General features: G+C 38.9%; 1 protein-coding gene across 3 annotated transcripts in view; it reads left to right on the top strand.

Annotated features, from left to right (window-relative positions):
* The first annotated feature begins 1,780 nt into the window (after nucleotides 1–1,780).
* SEL1L (SEL1L adaptor subunit of ERAD E3 ubiquitin ligase) overlaps nucleotides 1,781–14,724 on the top strand; it is a 75,552-nt gene continuing 62,608 nt past the window's right edge. For all 3 annotated transcript variants that reach the window (XM_043981968.1, XM_043981969.1, XM_043981970.1), the window contains exon 1: nucleotides 1,781–2,015. In XM_043981968.1, the coding sequence (XP_043837903.1) occupies nucleotides 1,940–2,015 (76 nt within the window). In that variant the 5' untranslated portion in view covers nucleotides 1,781–1,939. The remainder of the gene's footprint in view (nucleotides 2,016–14,724) is intronic.

The following is a 14,724-nucleotide window of genomic DNA, read 5'->3' on the forward strand; positions in this document are numbered from 1 at the left end:
CAGGCTGAGCAGTTTAGATCTGACAGGGTAGAAGAGACAACATAATAGAGTTGGAAGAATTCACATCAGGAATCCAAAGATCTAAATTCCAGAATCAGCTCTTACCATTAATTAGCAGCATTGCCTTGAGTGAATCAATTCACCTCTGTATGCTTCAGTTTCTTCAACTGTAACATAAAGGGGTCAGACTGTTTACTCTAGCTTTAGGCTCTTTGCAGTGCTAAAATCCTAAGATTCTTTAAAAAAAAAATGGGCAGCTAGGTGGCGTAGTGGATAAAGCACCAGCCCTAGATTCAGGAGGACCTGAGTTCAAATCCAGCCACAGACACTTAGTAGCTGTGTGATCCTGGGCAAGTCACTTAAACCCCATTGCCCCACAAAAAATTAAAAACAAAAAACAAAAAACCTCTACACGGGAACCAAGCTATTATATTCCAATAACAATTATAATCACTTCAGAGGAGAATAAAATGAAGGTCCCAGAAAGAGTCTATAAAAGCAGTAAGCAATTTTGGGGGGGAGAAAGGAGCTGTTTATATAAAATGGTTAAGTTTTGGAGCCAGGGAGATGACCTACAATTTAGATGATAGGAGGCATCCTGGTACAACTAAGTACCAGAATGAGATGAAATGACTCTGCTTAGTTGTTTTCTGTTGAAGCTTGGAGTTTATGCTAGTCCAAACTCCCTCATTTTACAGACGAGGAAACTGAGGCTTCTTGTTGTTCTTTTGTATCTTGGAGTGAGGTACAGCACTATGATGGAAAGAACTCTCCATTTGGAGTCAGAGGAACTATTTTTAAATCCAGGCCTCTTACTACCAGTATGACATTGGGGAAATCCGTCCACTCCTTCTGGGCCTCAGTTTCCTCATTTGTAAAATGAGGGGGTTGGATTGGGGTACTTTCCACGATCCCTTCTAGCTCTAACTGTATGATCCATTAAGTAGCTAAAAAAAACTCTTCCCGGGCAGTTGCCATTTTCCTCCATTAAGTTCATACCAGTCTATTCAAACTTTTAAAAAAAAAACATAAATGAAAAGACAAAAGCTTTTAAACTGCCCCTAAAAAGGATCCTCTGCTGGTGTAGAGTTTTCATGTCGATACATGTGCCATAGTATGAGTGATAGGTGTCATCCTGCTGCCGCAGTGTCAGCTCAGATAGGTAAAGTAAAAAGCATGTGTATGTTCTGTGGCTTAATACATTGTAGATATTTGTCAGCCTGCTGTCCCAAATAAGAACAGGCGTGCTCTACTGTTTATTTTATTTTATTTCTTTTACCTCCCCAACCTTACCCAACCCCAAGATATTTGGGGGTTAGGTAGTTAGTCTCCACTGTAATGCGCCCGGCCTACTTATCAGGAATGGTCCGGTCCGTCCTGTCCTTCCCAACATTTAAATCAGTACCTTACCCAACACCTTTAAACCGTGGTTCAACCTGTACTACATTTCCCAAAAGGCCTGCGCGAGGAGGTTCACGAAAAGATATTATGGGTAATGTAGTTCGAGCTCGTATCTACTCTTCTGCCTTTCTCTTTTTCTCCCGGTGCCTCGCCCTAGCTTTGTTGAGACCCGTGGCCGCCAATTAGCTGGGGCCATGTCGGCGCGTCCGTGGCCCAACTAAGGAGGCCGGTGTGCAGATCGGCGCGCCGCGATTGGTGGCTGGCTGACCCTGTGGGGCGGGACGACAGGGAGGGCGGGGCGCCTGCCGCGATTGGCCCCGGCACCTGACGGGACGGGAAGCGGATTGGCTACGCGTTAGGGTTGAGGGGCGGTACGGGAGGGAGGGTGCTCCGAGTGGCCGGAGCAGGAAGCCGGGCGACAGTGGCTGATCCTGTGGCTGGGGAGGCAGCAGCGGAGACAACGAAGACAGCACTGTTGACGGGAGGGTGGCATCGGCACCTCGGCCCCGGCGGCGGAGGCGGCGGCGGCGGCGGCAGGATGCGCGTCTGGGTCAAGCTGGCCCTGCTGCTCTATGGGGTGCTGATGTGCTGCGGCTCGGTGTGGGCGGCTTCGGGTCAGTACCCGCCCCCCTGTTCTGGTCGGGGCTGAGGGACTCTGGGGCCGCCGCCGCCACTGCCGTCTCCTCCTTTCTTTGAGGCCCGGCCTGGGGTGGGAGGGGGACCCACAAAGAAGGCCGGGCCGGCGGCGGGATAAGGACCCTCTTTCTATCGGTCCCGGCCCACCCCAACCCCCGTCTGGAGGGTTCCGTCCCCACGCGCTCTCCCAATTCTGTCACTCCTTTGCTGGCTTCGGTTGACCCGGGTTGTGAGCGCTTGGGACTTTTAGGGGCGTAGAGGGGTTGGTGATTATGGGCACTGTCGGGGGTGGGAGGAAGGGGGTCCTGGAAGAGGCTGGAAATGGAGGCCTTCCCGACGCACCCACATACACACGCAACCTGCATAAACACCTCACCCATCCTGCCTCAACAGCTGGCAAGGGCACACATGTATCGGTGACAGGACCCCTGCAGCCCCCCACCCCACTGGCTGTGTTGCTCCGGGACCGAGGAGGAGTAGGGGAAAAGCTTAGGTGCTTGCCCCTTCCACGGGCCCTGCCTTAAGCATTGAGGATACTCTAGACGTCAGGACACCCTACAATTTAGGTTTCCAGATTTTCTGTAGCTTGTGATCTATAAGCTGTCTACTTTGGAGAAAGGGACACCTAGTTCTAGTAGTTAATTGTATTGGAGTTACCATTTGCGCTGGCTCTTTTGTACCCTGTTTGTGTTTGGAGGTTGTTACCCTTGTTGGTTTTGTTGTTGACTGAAAATGAGTCTGAAAAATTGAATTAGAAATTGCATATCTGGATGGTCTCAGGTTTGTTTGCGGTAAGATTTAAGGAAGAAATTCAGAATGGGTGCCGAATTACTTTTGATCTTTTGATGTGTGGCACTAAAAAAGGTATTCTGATTGGAATGTCTAGTGATCTGTTTTGGTCTCTGCACTTGAGTTGTTCTTTTCTTTTTGTTTGTTTTTTATGTGTATCTACCTTAGGGACTTAATTGGGATTTGGTATGCTTTCCAATAATCTTCCTCAGTTGCCATCCCTATAAGGACCTTCTTAGCATCTGAAAGTGTGTCTTGCCCAAACCAGTACTGTGTAATGCTAGAATTTCCATCAGTTTCCGTAAATGGATAATAATAACTAAAATCTATATAGTGCATCATCTATTTCATCTCCTTTTAAACTACAAAAATAATTTTCTCTTTTGTCTTCTGCAAGAGAATTCACAAGTGATTATTTAGATCCCCAAATATCTGGCCTAATTCTAAATTGTTGCATTCCCTTAATTATTCTGCTTCTAAAATGAAAGTTCCTATTTTTAAGTTCTATTATTGGTGTCTTATGTAGTTTGATATCTCTTGCTTTAAAAGCTGACAACACATTAGACCTTCTTATATAAATAAGATTATGCTGACCTATTGCCATTATTAGGACACAGGCTTTGAGTTGTTTTTCAAGTGATGTGTTAGGTTTGCATTAATGGCCAGGTCTAGCCTTTTAAATCTTTGACCAAATGGAGTGTTGTAGTTAGCCAGTATGCATTTATCTAGCACTTGCTATGTGCTAGGCTCTATACTAAGCTCTAAGGAAAGCCAGGGGCAAAAATGGGCTCTAGCCACAGTGAGCTTACATTGTAATGAAGGAGAACGTGCAGACAACTATGTACATACCATATAATGAGTAGGGATCTGACTATTGTTGAACTGTGGTTCAACTGATACTAACTGTGGAATGCTACAGTCCTTAACATTGTATCATGTGAACTGGATGATTTTCAGTAAATTGTCAGTCGGCACTTAAAATCAGGGCATTTGGATCATAGAAAGAAAAAGAACCCTAGAGACTAGTCCAACCCACTCATTTTACAAATAAGAAAATTGAGGCCCCGAGATGTTAAATGACTTGTCCAAGGTCATACATGTAGTACATTTCAGAGCTAGGATTCAAATCAAGGTTCTTTGGGTCTAAATCCCTTGTTCTACCTACCACACCACACTGCTTTTGCATGAGTTATTATTTTCTTAAAGTGAAAGAGTATATAACAGGCATTAAAACAATATAGATGTTGTATGTTGGAAGATAATAACTCATAAAGAATTCAATCATGTGCAAGGTAGGTAAAGACTCAGAATAAGATTAGGTATTACAAACTAACTTCATAGCAGAAATATAAGGGACTTGTGCCTTTGTTTTGTTTAAATTGCTTGTTAAATGGCATTTCACCCATTTTAAAAGTTTGAATTATCAGATGTTGAAAAAATTTGCCCACCTCTCTATACTCTAATTGCAGGTGTTCTGTACTGACCAGTTTTATATTTCTAATTCTGTATTGGAGAATTAAAATGATACTGTTATCTGGTATGACATATTTTTGGTAACTTAGAACATGGTCTGTAGTCAAAGGATCATTTATAAATACTAGCCATAATGTCTTTATTCTGAGACAGAAGTGTTTTTATCCCAATTCTTTTTTTTAATAATATGAAATAATTGTAGAGGAGAAGGTTTGCTGTTTTTTTTTTTTCTTTCACTGCCACAGACTGATAATTTATGGAGATATAGATTCTTCATCTTAAAAAATGAAAATTACTTGTGAGTTATTTTTTGTTTGTTATTATTGTTAAATGTTTTGAGAGGTTTTTAGTTGTATTTAAGGACTAGCCCTTTCCACTGGAGACCAGTTAGCAGGTAGGTTAAAGTAATGTTAAGCCAATTTCTCCAGTTTTAGAAATTTAGGAGGCAGTGTAGTACAGTGAAAAGAAGATTGGCTCTGGAATAAGAGGAGTTGGATCCAAACCTTGACTTTCAACCTACCAGTCAGTATGACTTTGGATAAATCACTTAACCTTTCTCTGAAAGTCAATAAGCATTTATTAAGCTCTTACTATATTCCAGGAACTGTGCTAAGTTCTGGGGGATATGGGGAGAGAGTCTGTTTCCTCATGTATAAAATGAAGGAATTGAACTCAATGTCCTCTGAGGGCCCTTTTAGCTCTAGAGCTATGACCAAATAAAATAAGATATCTCTTGTATATGTATAGTTCTTTTTTTAAAATTTTAAACTTTATTTCAACATAGTTGGTTTCCTTTGGAACATTATAATAAAACATGGACTTCAGGTTTTTTAGAAATGCCCAGTTGGGCAGCTAGATGGCGCAGTTGGTAAAGCACCAGCCCTGAATTCAGGAGTACCTGAGTTCAAATCCGGCCTCAGACACTTGACACTTACTAGCTGTGTGACCCTGGGCGAGTCACTTAACCCTCATTGCCCTGCAAAAAAAAAAAAAATGCCCAGCTTATGGGGCAGCTAGGTGGCCCAGTGGATAAAGCATGGGCCCTGGATTCAGGAGGGCCTGAGTTCAAATTCAGCCTCAGACACTTGACACTTACTAGCTGTGTGACCCTGGGCAAGTCATTTAACCCTTATTGCCCCACAAAAAAATAAAAGAAAGAAAGAAATGCCCAGCCTAAGATACCAACCTAAATAGCTGGCAACTGCTTACCTACTGTCTTTCTTCTTATTGTTGTTTTCATGTCCAATCTTTGTAACCCCATGGACCATAGCTGTCCATAGGGTTTTCTTGGCAAAGATACTAGAGTGGCTTGACATTTTCTTCTCCTGTGGATCCAGTGGATCATTTTGTCAGGCAATCAAAGGTTAAGTGACTTGTTCAAGTGTCTAGGGCTGGATTTGAACTCAGGTCTTCCTGACTCCAGGGCCAGAGCTGTATCCACTGAGCCACCAGCTGCCTCTACTGTCTTTCTTAGACCTTTGCTTTATTATTTTATCTAGCTCTATTTAAAATAATTCATAAAACAATTTGAACTAACTTCTCAGTCATTATTTTTTAATATTCCACTGAAATGACTGAGCCCCAAATCTAATTGTCCCTGTCCCAAATGGACAGCAGAAACTAAGACCTGCATAAGCTATATGAAAGTTTACAACAAGGTCCTGGAAAATGTTGCTGCTTGTTAGCTATGGAGAATGCAGCAAAGGCTTGGAGGAATCAGATTGATAAGATAATTTAGGACATTTGTTCCACATCTCCCTCATTTTACAGAAGAAAAAACTGAGACCCAGAAAAGGAAAGTGACTTGCTGCTATCACACAGCTAACAAGTGGCAAAACTGGGATTTGAACTGATTTCAATTCAATTTAATATTTTTTATCTTAGATTTATATACTGACTTCCCTCTCCCCCAAAGTGCTATCATTAACCCTTACAGCATCCCTATGAGGAAGGTAAGGTTGGTATCCTTTTTTTACATTGTGGGGAACCAAAGTACTGAAAGCCTTGTTACTTAACTGAAGTCAGCAAAGGATGGAGAGATCTTTTCTACTAGATTGGTTTAGTTTATCTCTTCTTTCTCTTTAAAGTTTGTATCAAATGATTTAATTTATGTGACAAATAGATTAAATTGTGATCGCTTTTCTCCAAAACCATATCAACAACTTTATGCTACTTTCCTAAATAATGTAAAAAATGTTAATTTCCCATATTACCAAAGGAAAATTTATATTTAAAAAAGAATCTAAACTATTACCTATGATGTATATAATACATATCATGAATGTAATAGGGTTGAGTGCAAAATTAGTAAGTATTCATTGAACACCTACTAAACTCTTCTATGCCCTAACCTCTTTTTTTTTCTTTTTGTATGATCTAAGTTTTGCTTGACTGTGATCCTGAAAAACTAATAATCTGAAGTCTCTTTAAATATTCATCAAAAGCATTGTCTTTTTAAAATGGTCCCTCCTTGAAGTGGAACTCCAATAGCTTCATTCCCCCTTTGAACATATAATATCAAAAGTTATCAAGTAAGTGACTCATTCATTCATCACCATAACAGAATGTCTACTTGTTTCAAAGAGAAAATAGTTTATGCTTTGTGAACAGTCTTAACATTACCATCTGGATTATATTTCTTTCCAGCTTTTTGGAAAGGGGTTAAGATCTGTCAGTATTTTCTTTACCTAAAACCTATGAGTACTTATTTGTTTCTAAAAAGCAGCGCTGTGCACATGATGCAATAGGGATGAAATCTGGTAACTGAAACTACCACCGATTCTTGTATTCATAAACAAATTTTCTCATTGTCATTCCTTGTATTTAGCTCTCCATAACTTTTCCCCTCTTTTCTATAGGTAAATATATTTACTTATTTTGAAGCATATTTACCATTGTAAAATATACATCATAATTTTTGGTGAATAAGTAGGAGATATGCATATTCATAAGGAATAATACAAAAAGTTGATTTAAAAGTTCAAAAATTTAGATAATTCTATTTCTATGCATAGTACCACTTTTTATGTTTGCATAGAAACAAACAGGACTCACTGCATAATCAAGCAAGAAACATAATAAAAATATTAGTAAACTACAGATTATTTGGAATGCATGTTATTAGGAGTTAAATGCAACAAATTATAGCACTTAACTTTTTATCTTTAAACATAAAGAAACATAATGACTGTGTAACTTGCTGTGATAGTGTATAACTTAATAAAATTAGCACTGTAATTATTAATCAAATGCTACACTTGAAAATAAAATTTAGGGGCAGCTAGGTGGTGCAGTGGATAGAGCACCGGCCCTGGAGTCAGGAGGACCTGAGTTCAAATCCGGCCTCAGACACTTAACACTTACTAGCTGTGTGACCCTGGGCAAGTCACTTAACCCCAATTGCCACACCAAAAAAATTTTAAATTTAAACATTTAAGAGTATATACATGAAATTTTTCATTTGTTTTCCCTTGATGGGTGAAAAGGTGAATAAATATTCATGAAATTGCCAAAAAGCTTTAACCAAAATGAAATGTATTTTGAATAAAGAATCTTTAAATATCCAAAGAGAAGCTGAGATACGAAGAAGTGTAAGTGTGGGGGGACCCAAATATTTTCTTCGTATCTCAGCTTCTCTTTGGGTCCCCCACACTTACACTTTTTTTGTTTGAACCTTATTGTTAAATTTAACCTTTGGGATAATTTGAAAAGAGGTCATATAGCAATAGGGAGGAAGAAAGCATTTGATTTTGACAAATAAAGGACAATATTATCCATTTGTTATAATTACATAGTCAATAGGACAGAAACATATTAATGGTTGTCATAAAATGAGAATGGTAACCATCACTTAATACTAGTTCTGTTTTTTTATACCATAAACTTTAATTATTAAGACATTTCCAGCTTATTTATTTGAGGGTAATATTAGTACCATGTGGTACTTATCAATAGTATATAATGGATAGGTATCTTCAAATAGATTAAATTTATGACAATTGCCTCTTATAAATTCTCTGCTTTGGGTAACTCAAACTCAAAGTCCATTGCTTTGTAGTATTTTAGAGCATTGTTTCCTGGACTAATTTGGCTGTAGAACATTTGGGAGCTCAAAATATATTGATGGAAGCCATAATTGTTGGTTCCTTGGGAGGTATTAGGAGTTTATTTAGTATGATCAAAAAATAAAGAAGACTATGAGTTAGTGTTTCATATTGAAATTTTTCTGTACAAAAGTATTTTCAATAAATAATTTAATAGTTAATATTTTGATTGGAAAAATATTGATAGAATGAACTATTTTATGGGTTCTCAGCACATGGCACAGAATGCCAGGGTTGGATGGAACATAATTTGAGGCATGCTGAAATTTGGTAATTGCATTGAAGTACGGACCAAATGACAGCTTCGATAACAAATTTTAAAATTTTAGTGGGGGTGGCTCTTGGAAATCCCATTTGTTCATCTAATACCAGGATTTTTAAAAATAATCAAAATATGTTGTCTCAACTGGTCAAGACTAGTTTAAGACTGTTTGGGGAGGAACCACATACAGAAAACTCCTGTTTGTTTTGACACTTTTACTGGGCAAGGAAAACAGGCATTTTGGTTTAGACAGTGAGCCTTTGCTTGTTGGTTACATAAGAGCAAGGGGAAAAACATAATAACTGAAGGAAACAAGAAGTAGCAAGAAAACTTGGGAAGAATAAAAGAAAAAGAGGAAATACGATGAATCAAAGATCAAGTGCTATTTTTCCTTGACTGAAAGTATTTATTTAAAACAGACTTGATTTCTTAATAAAAAGACCAACAGAAAGTCTCTGTAGGGTGATGAGTATGTTATTGTTTATTACCAGCTTTTGGTTGCGTTCCTGCAGTAGAGTCTAGAACACAATTAGTAAAAATCCACTTTTCTAGGTTTAGTGAGTCCCCTATCTGTGTAAATAGAAAAGTGAAATTATGCATACAAATGGAATTATCCGTATTTTAAAACATTTTTGCATCAACTCGTTTATTCTCCCACATGAATACATATATTTCCTTCTATTTAGTCACCAAATATTTGTTATGCTTGTGACTCCCAAATATATACAGATAATCCTCTAGTCTTAATCTCTTCTTTGAACTCTAGTCCTGTGTTGCCAGCTACCTGTTGGATTTCTCTATCTGTGTGTCCCATAAAGCATCAATTCATTTTGTCCATTTTAGCTCATTATCTTCTCAAAATTTCCTCAATTATATTAAGAAACCACCATTCTTTGAGTCACCCAGGTATGCCATATCTGAATCATTCTTGAATTCTTCCTCCCTCTTCCTTGAGCCCTATATGCAGTAAGTTGCCAGATCTTGTCAATTCCACCTCTACAAATCTCTGGCACCAATCCCTGCTACTACCCTGAGTAGGCCTCTTAAACTCTTCTTTCCTTTATTACAATGTAGCCTTTCAATTGGTCTCCCTCCTTCTGGTCTCTTTCCTCTTCAATCTGTGGTCAAATTCAACTATGTCATTCCTGTGTTTCCAAAACTTCAGTGGCTCCCTATTACCTCTAGTATAAAATACAAACCCATTAGCCTAACAGTTAAAAATTTTCCCTTGTCTGGATTCCATCTCCTCTATTCGATTTATTTCATATCGTTCCCTTCATTCTGCTTCTTGCCAAACCACCCTTAATAGTTGTTCCCCAAACTCAGCATTTCATTTCCTGTCCCAGTGAAGCTCTTATTATTGTCCCTCATGTCTGAAATAACCATGTTACCTTACTTCAAGATCCAGCTCAGATACTATATCCCACTCAAAGCCTTCTCTGCCTTATCCACCCCACCCTAATGCACCGCAGTTTGTTAATTCTCCCTCTAGAAATTAATTTGTATCTGTTTATCTGTGTACATGTTATTTTCCTTAACATTTCATCTTTGTATCTCTAGCACTGTGCTTATAGGAAGTATTTAACAACTATTTGTTCAATTGTTGAAGTGTCTACTATATGAAATGTACTTTGTTACCTTGTAGGGGACAGAAAAAGGGTACATGATCCTTTTTTTCTTGAAAAACAGTTGCTGATAAATTTAATAAGTTGTAAAATACTAGTAAGTAATAAGGAAAACTAATTTTACCCAATCAGAGTAGATCAAGAAAAAGAGGAAATACCTTAATTTTTGTAGTCTTATGTATTTGTATTTCAATTTACATTGTATTTTAATCTTGTACATAATCACCCTTAAAGGTAGATTGTAAGTGTTTTGAAGACTGGGACTGTATTTTATTTGTAAGACATGTTCCTTCTGCCCCTAAGATCCAGCACTTGCACTGCATTTAATTGGCACCTGATATGTGTTAGAATGAATGAATAATTGACAGTTTGTCAGGCAAGGTATGTAGGAAATAGTGAAATTGAACCAGAAGAATTCCTAGGACTTTTGTCTTACCACCTATGTGGGAAGAGACACCTCTTCTGGGACAATAAACATTTGCTGAATTAATTTTTAACAACATCTGGTGCTATACTAGGTATTGAATGAATTAACAATAAAGCATTTATTAAGCACTTAATATGTGCCTGGCACTGTGTCAAGTACTAGGGATGAAAATGCATGCTAGATAGCTGCTGCCCTCAAGGGTCTTACATTCTAATGGGGAAAAATAACAATAGGGAGACAGAAGGGGGGTGGGTAGAGGGGATATTGGGAGTATAAAGAAAAAGAAGACCTGGATCCTGACCTCAAGGAATTTATAGTCTAGTAAGGGAATTAACTTGTCTGCCTCCCTCTCAGAATCATAAAGCAAAATAGAATACAAGAGATATAGATGAGATGCAGTGACCCTGACACCTGCTGAATAGCAGAATACAAAAAAAAAAAAATTTCAACGGGCTAGAATGAAGATGTCAATATAATATAAGATAATAAGATAAAATCTAATGGGATTAAAGTCCAACCTACTATTAACCTACTATGGATAAAGCACTGGCCCTGGATTCAGGAGGACCTAAGTTCAAATCTGGTCTTAGACATTTGACACTAGCTGTGTGAGCCTGGGCAAGTCACTTAACCCTCATTGCCCCACAAAAAAAAAAAAAAAAAAAAAAACGAACCTACTATGTAGAAGGCATGAGGTTCAACCTGACATTAGAGAGCCATCCTTCGAGTAAGAACTACCTCTAACACATAAATGAATGAATAAATGAATTTCTTTTTTTTTTTTTTAGTGAGGCAATTGGGGTTAAGTGACTTGCCCAGGGTCACACAGCTAGTAAATAAATGAATTTCTAAAGCATTTATTAGGTTCCTGTTATGTGCAAAGTACTGTGCTAAGCACTGGGTCTACAAATTATAATTATAGCTAGCATTTATATATTACTTTAAAGTTTGCAAACATTATCTCATTTTATCCTCACAAAAACTCTCAGAAGTAGGTGCTGTTATTCCCAGTTTTACAGATGAGGAGACTGAAGAAGATATTTGTTAATGACTTGCCCAGGGTCACACTAAGTGCCTGAAGCAGGATTTGAACTCAGGTCAGGTCTTGATCTCTAACTACTAAGTTACCTAGCCATCTAGAAAAGAAAGACAGTACCTGATCTGAAGGTGCTCACATTCTAATGGAGACCACACATATGGAAGGTTTCATTTGTAAGTCAAACGAAAAGATCCTATTATCCTTAGGGTGCACTGACAAAGCAGATGGTGATCCCTGTCCTTTAATGTCATTTCTACCAATAAAGTCATATCAGTTTCTGATGTTGAACCACTTGACAGTGTCAAGGACTGTGGCGACAAGAACTTTTTTTTTCCCCCTGGGACTTTAATAGCTGTGACTTTAGCATCTGAAGGAGCAGTTGCCAGACCACATCTCCACAGGGGTTACTTCCCTAAGTGATGGCTGCAGGCACTGGCCACGAAGCATTGCCATTCCCAAGGCTCTTGAGTTTAAGGTCCTGGCTTGTGTTCATCAGGGTCGGAGGAGAGATGGTGGTGATGGCAGCAGTGGTGTGATTTACCTGGCATATGCTGTTTCCCATCTCTCCCTCAGTGTTCCTCTCTACTTCAGCTAGGCTGGATTGCCTGCATATTAACTGCATAATCCTGGGCAAATTACTCAAACTGACAATGCCATGGCCAGAACTCTTAAAACGCTAAAGTACAAGAGTTGCTTATCTGCATCAGTAAAGGGAGTTTCTTAAACCAACGAACTTTTGCCTTCTTCCTGCCTCTCATCCCCTTCCCCACCCCCTAAAAAGGTAGAGTATATATAAACCATATTTATGTTCAAGGAATCAAGTACCCCAGCATAGGACTGGACAGGCACAGCTTGACAAGAAAAAGGGTTTTAGTAGATAGTAAGCTCAATACAGCATGACAGTAAAAAGAATTGAACAAAATGCCTTAGATTTTTAGTGTCTGGAGTGAATAGTGTGATTATTTGTATGTACTATGCCCAGTCACAGCATATTTGTAGTATTGTGTTCAGTTCTGGGTACCTCATTTTAAAGAATTTGCTGGGCTTCAGTTTATGGAAACCATGTTAGGTGAAAACTGGTTGAAGAAACTATATTATGTATAATAGCCAAGTATGTATATTTCTTTAAGGTTTGCAAATTGCTTTACATATACTTGAACCTCACATGGAGGTATCACAGATATTCCCATTTTAAAGATGAGGACACTGAGGCCCAAATAGATTAAATGACTAAGATGGTCACATAACTAAGTAATTGTCAAAGGCAGAATTTCAACCTGTGTATTCCTAGCTCTGATACCAGTACTCTATTAACTTTCTGAAGAGAAGACTCTAGCACTGGGGAGGAGGAGATAAGAAAGGTGGTGAGGATATAATAGCTAACTTCAAATATTTGCAGGGCCATATGCCACATGGAAGAGAAATTAGAAGCCAGAGGTCAGAACTCTAGTAGGAGCAATAGGTGGAATTTGCAAAGTGGCAAACTTAGGATCACTGGGGTTGGGGGCGGGGGGGGGGGGGTAACAAAGAGTTGTCCTCAGGATTTGGTTGTCTTGCTTTTGCTTCCCTGGAGGTTTTCAGGTGAAAACTGTCACTTCTTATGGGTGATATAGGGGAGATTTCTTGCCCAGGTACCAGTTAAATGAGCTGACCCCAGTGTTGCTTTCCCACTTTAAGCTTCAATGAGAGTAGATTCTGGCTGGCAGGATTCTCAGTGAGAGCTTCATGGAGGAAGTGACATTTTAAGCTTGAAGAATGAGTAAGACTTCAACAAAGAAAAATTGATGAGGATATCCCAAGCATAGGGAACGAGTGTGAGCAGAGGCACAGAGATGGGAAAGCACCATTCAAAGGTTGAGGCATGGTTAAGTTTAGCTAGTATATAGCATGTATAGCATGAAATAAGGGTGAAAACAGCATGACTAATATAGATATATATTTAACACGATTGTACTGTATAAACTATATTAGATGGCTTGCTGTCTTGGGGAGGGAAGAGGGAAGGAGAAAAATTTGGAACTTAAAATCTTACCAAAATGAATGGTGAAAACTATCTTGACATGTAATTGGAAAAAATAAAATACGATTAAGAAAAAAAAATAAGGGAGAAAGGCAGGGTGGAAGCAGATTTTGGAATGTTTTTAATGCCAGGATAAGGAGTTTAGATTTTATTTGGCCCCATAGGAAACTATTGAAAGTTTTGAATCAGTTCAGTAATGCAATCAGACATGTATATGGAAGTGGCATGTAGGGTAGATTAGCATAGATAAGAAACTGGAGGTAGAGAGAGACTGGTTAAAAGGCTTTTGCAGTAGGCAGGTGGGAAATGATGAGAACCTCAACTATGGTGGGAATGGAAATGAAGATATCGGTATTGGAGGTATTGTTGAGATAGATTGACAATACATAGGTATGTATCTATTGGAAGCAGGGGGAGTGGCAGAATTGTGGTACCATTGACAGAATTAGAACAGTCAGGAAAAGGAGCACATTAGAAAGAAAGAAGATGAGTTCTGTTTTTATTTGTTTGGTTTTTGTTGTTGTTTTTTTGTTTTTTGCGGGGCAATGGGGGTTAAGTGACTTGCCCAGGGTCACACAGCTGGTGTCAAGTGTCTGAGGCCAGATTTGAACTCAGGTCCTCCTGAATCTAGGGCCGGTGCTTTATCCACTGCGCCACCTAGCCTCCCCCCTGAGTTCTGTTTTTAGAGAGATTTAGCTACAGTTGTAGACAGGAAAGTCAAGCAGGCAGCTCCTGTAAGTATTGGGAAATGTGATTATGGAACTTGAAAGTCTAAAGAAAGAAATTTTTAAATCATCTGCATAGAGGTGAGAGTTGAAGGAGGTGATTGAGATCATCAAGGGAAAGGGTATAGAGAGAAGAAAAGGGACCAAAAGCTTGGAAAATGCTTATATTAAGGGAATGGTGGAAGGAAAAATACCAAAGAACAAGTCTGAGAAGGAGCATTTAA

Source organism: Dromiciops gliroides, chromosome 2 (genome assembly GCF_019393635.1).
Source record: "Dromiciops gliroides isolate mDroGli1 chromosome 2, mDroGli1.pri, whole genome shotgun sequence".
Taxonomy (NCBI): domain Eukaryota; kingdom Metazoa; phylum Chordata; class Mammalia; order Microbiotheria; family Microbiotheriidae; genus Dromiciops; species Dromiciops gliroides.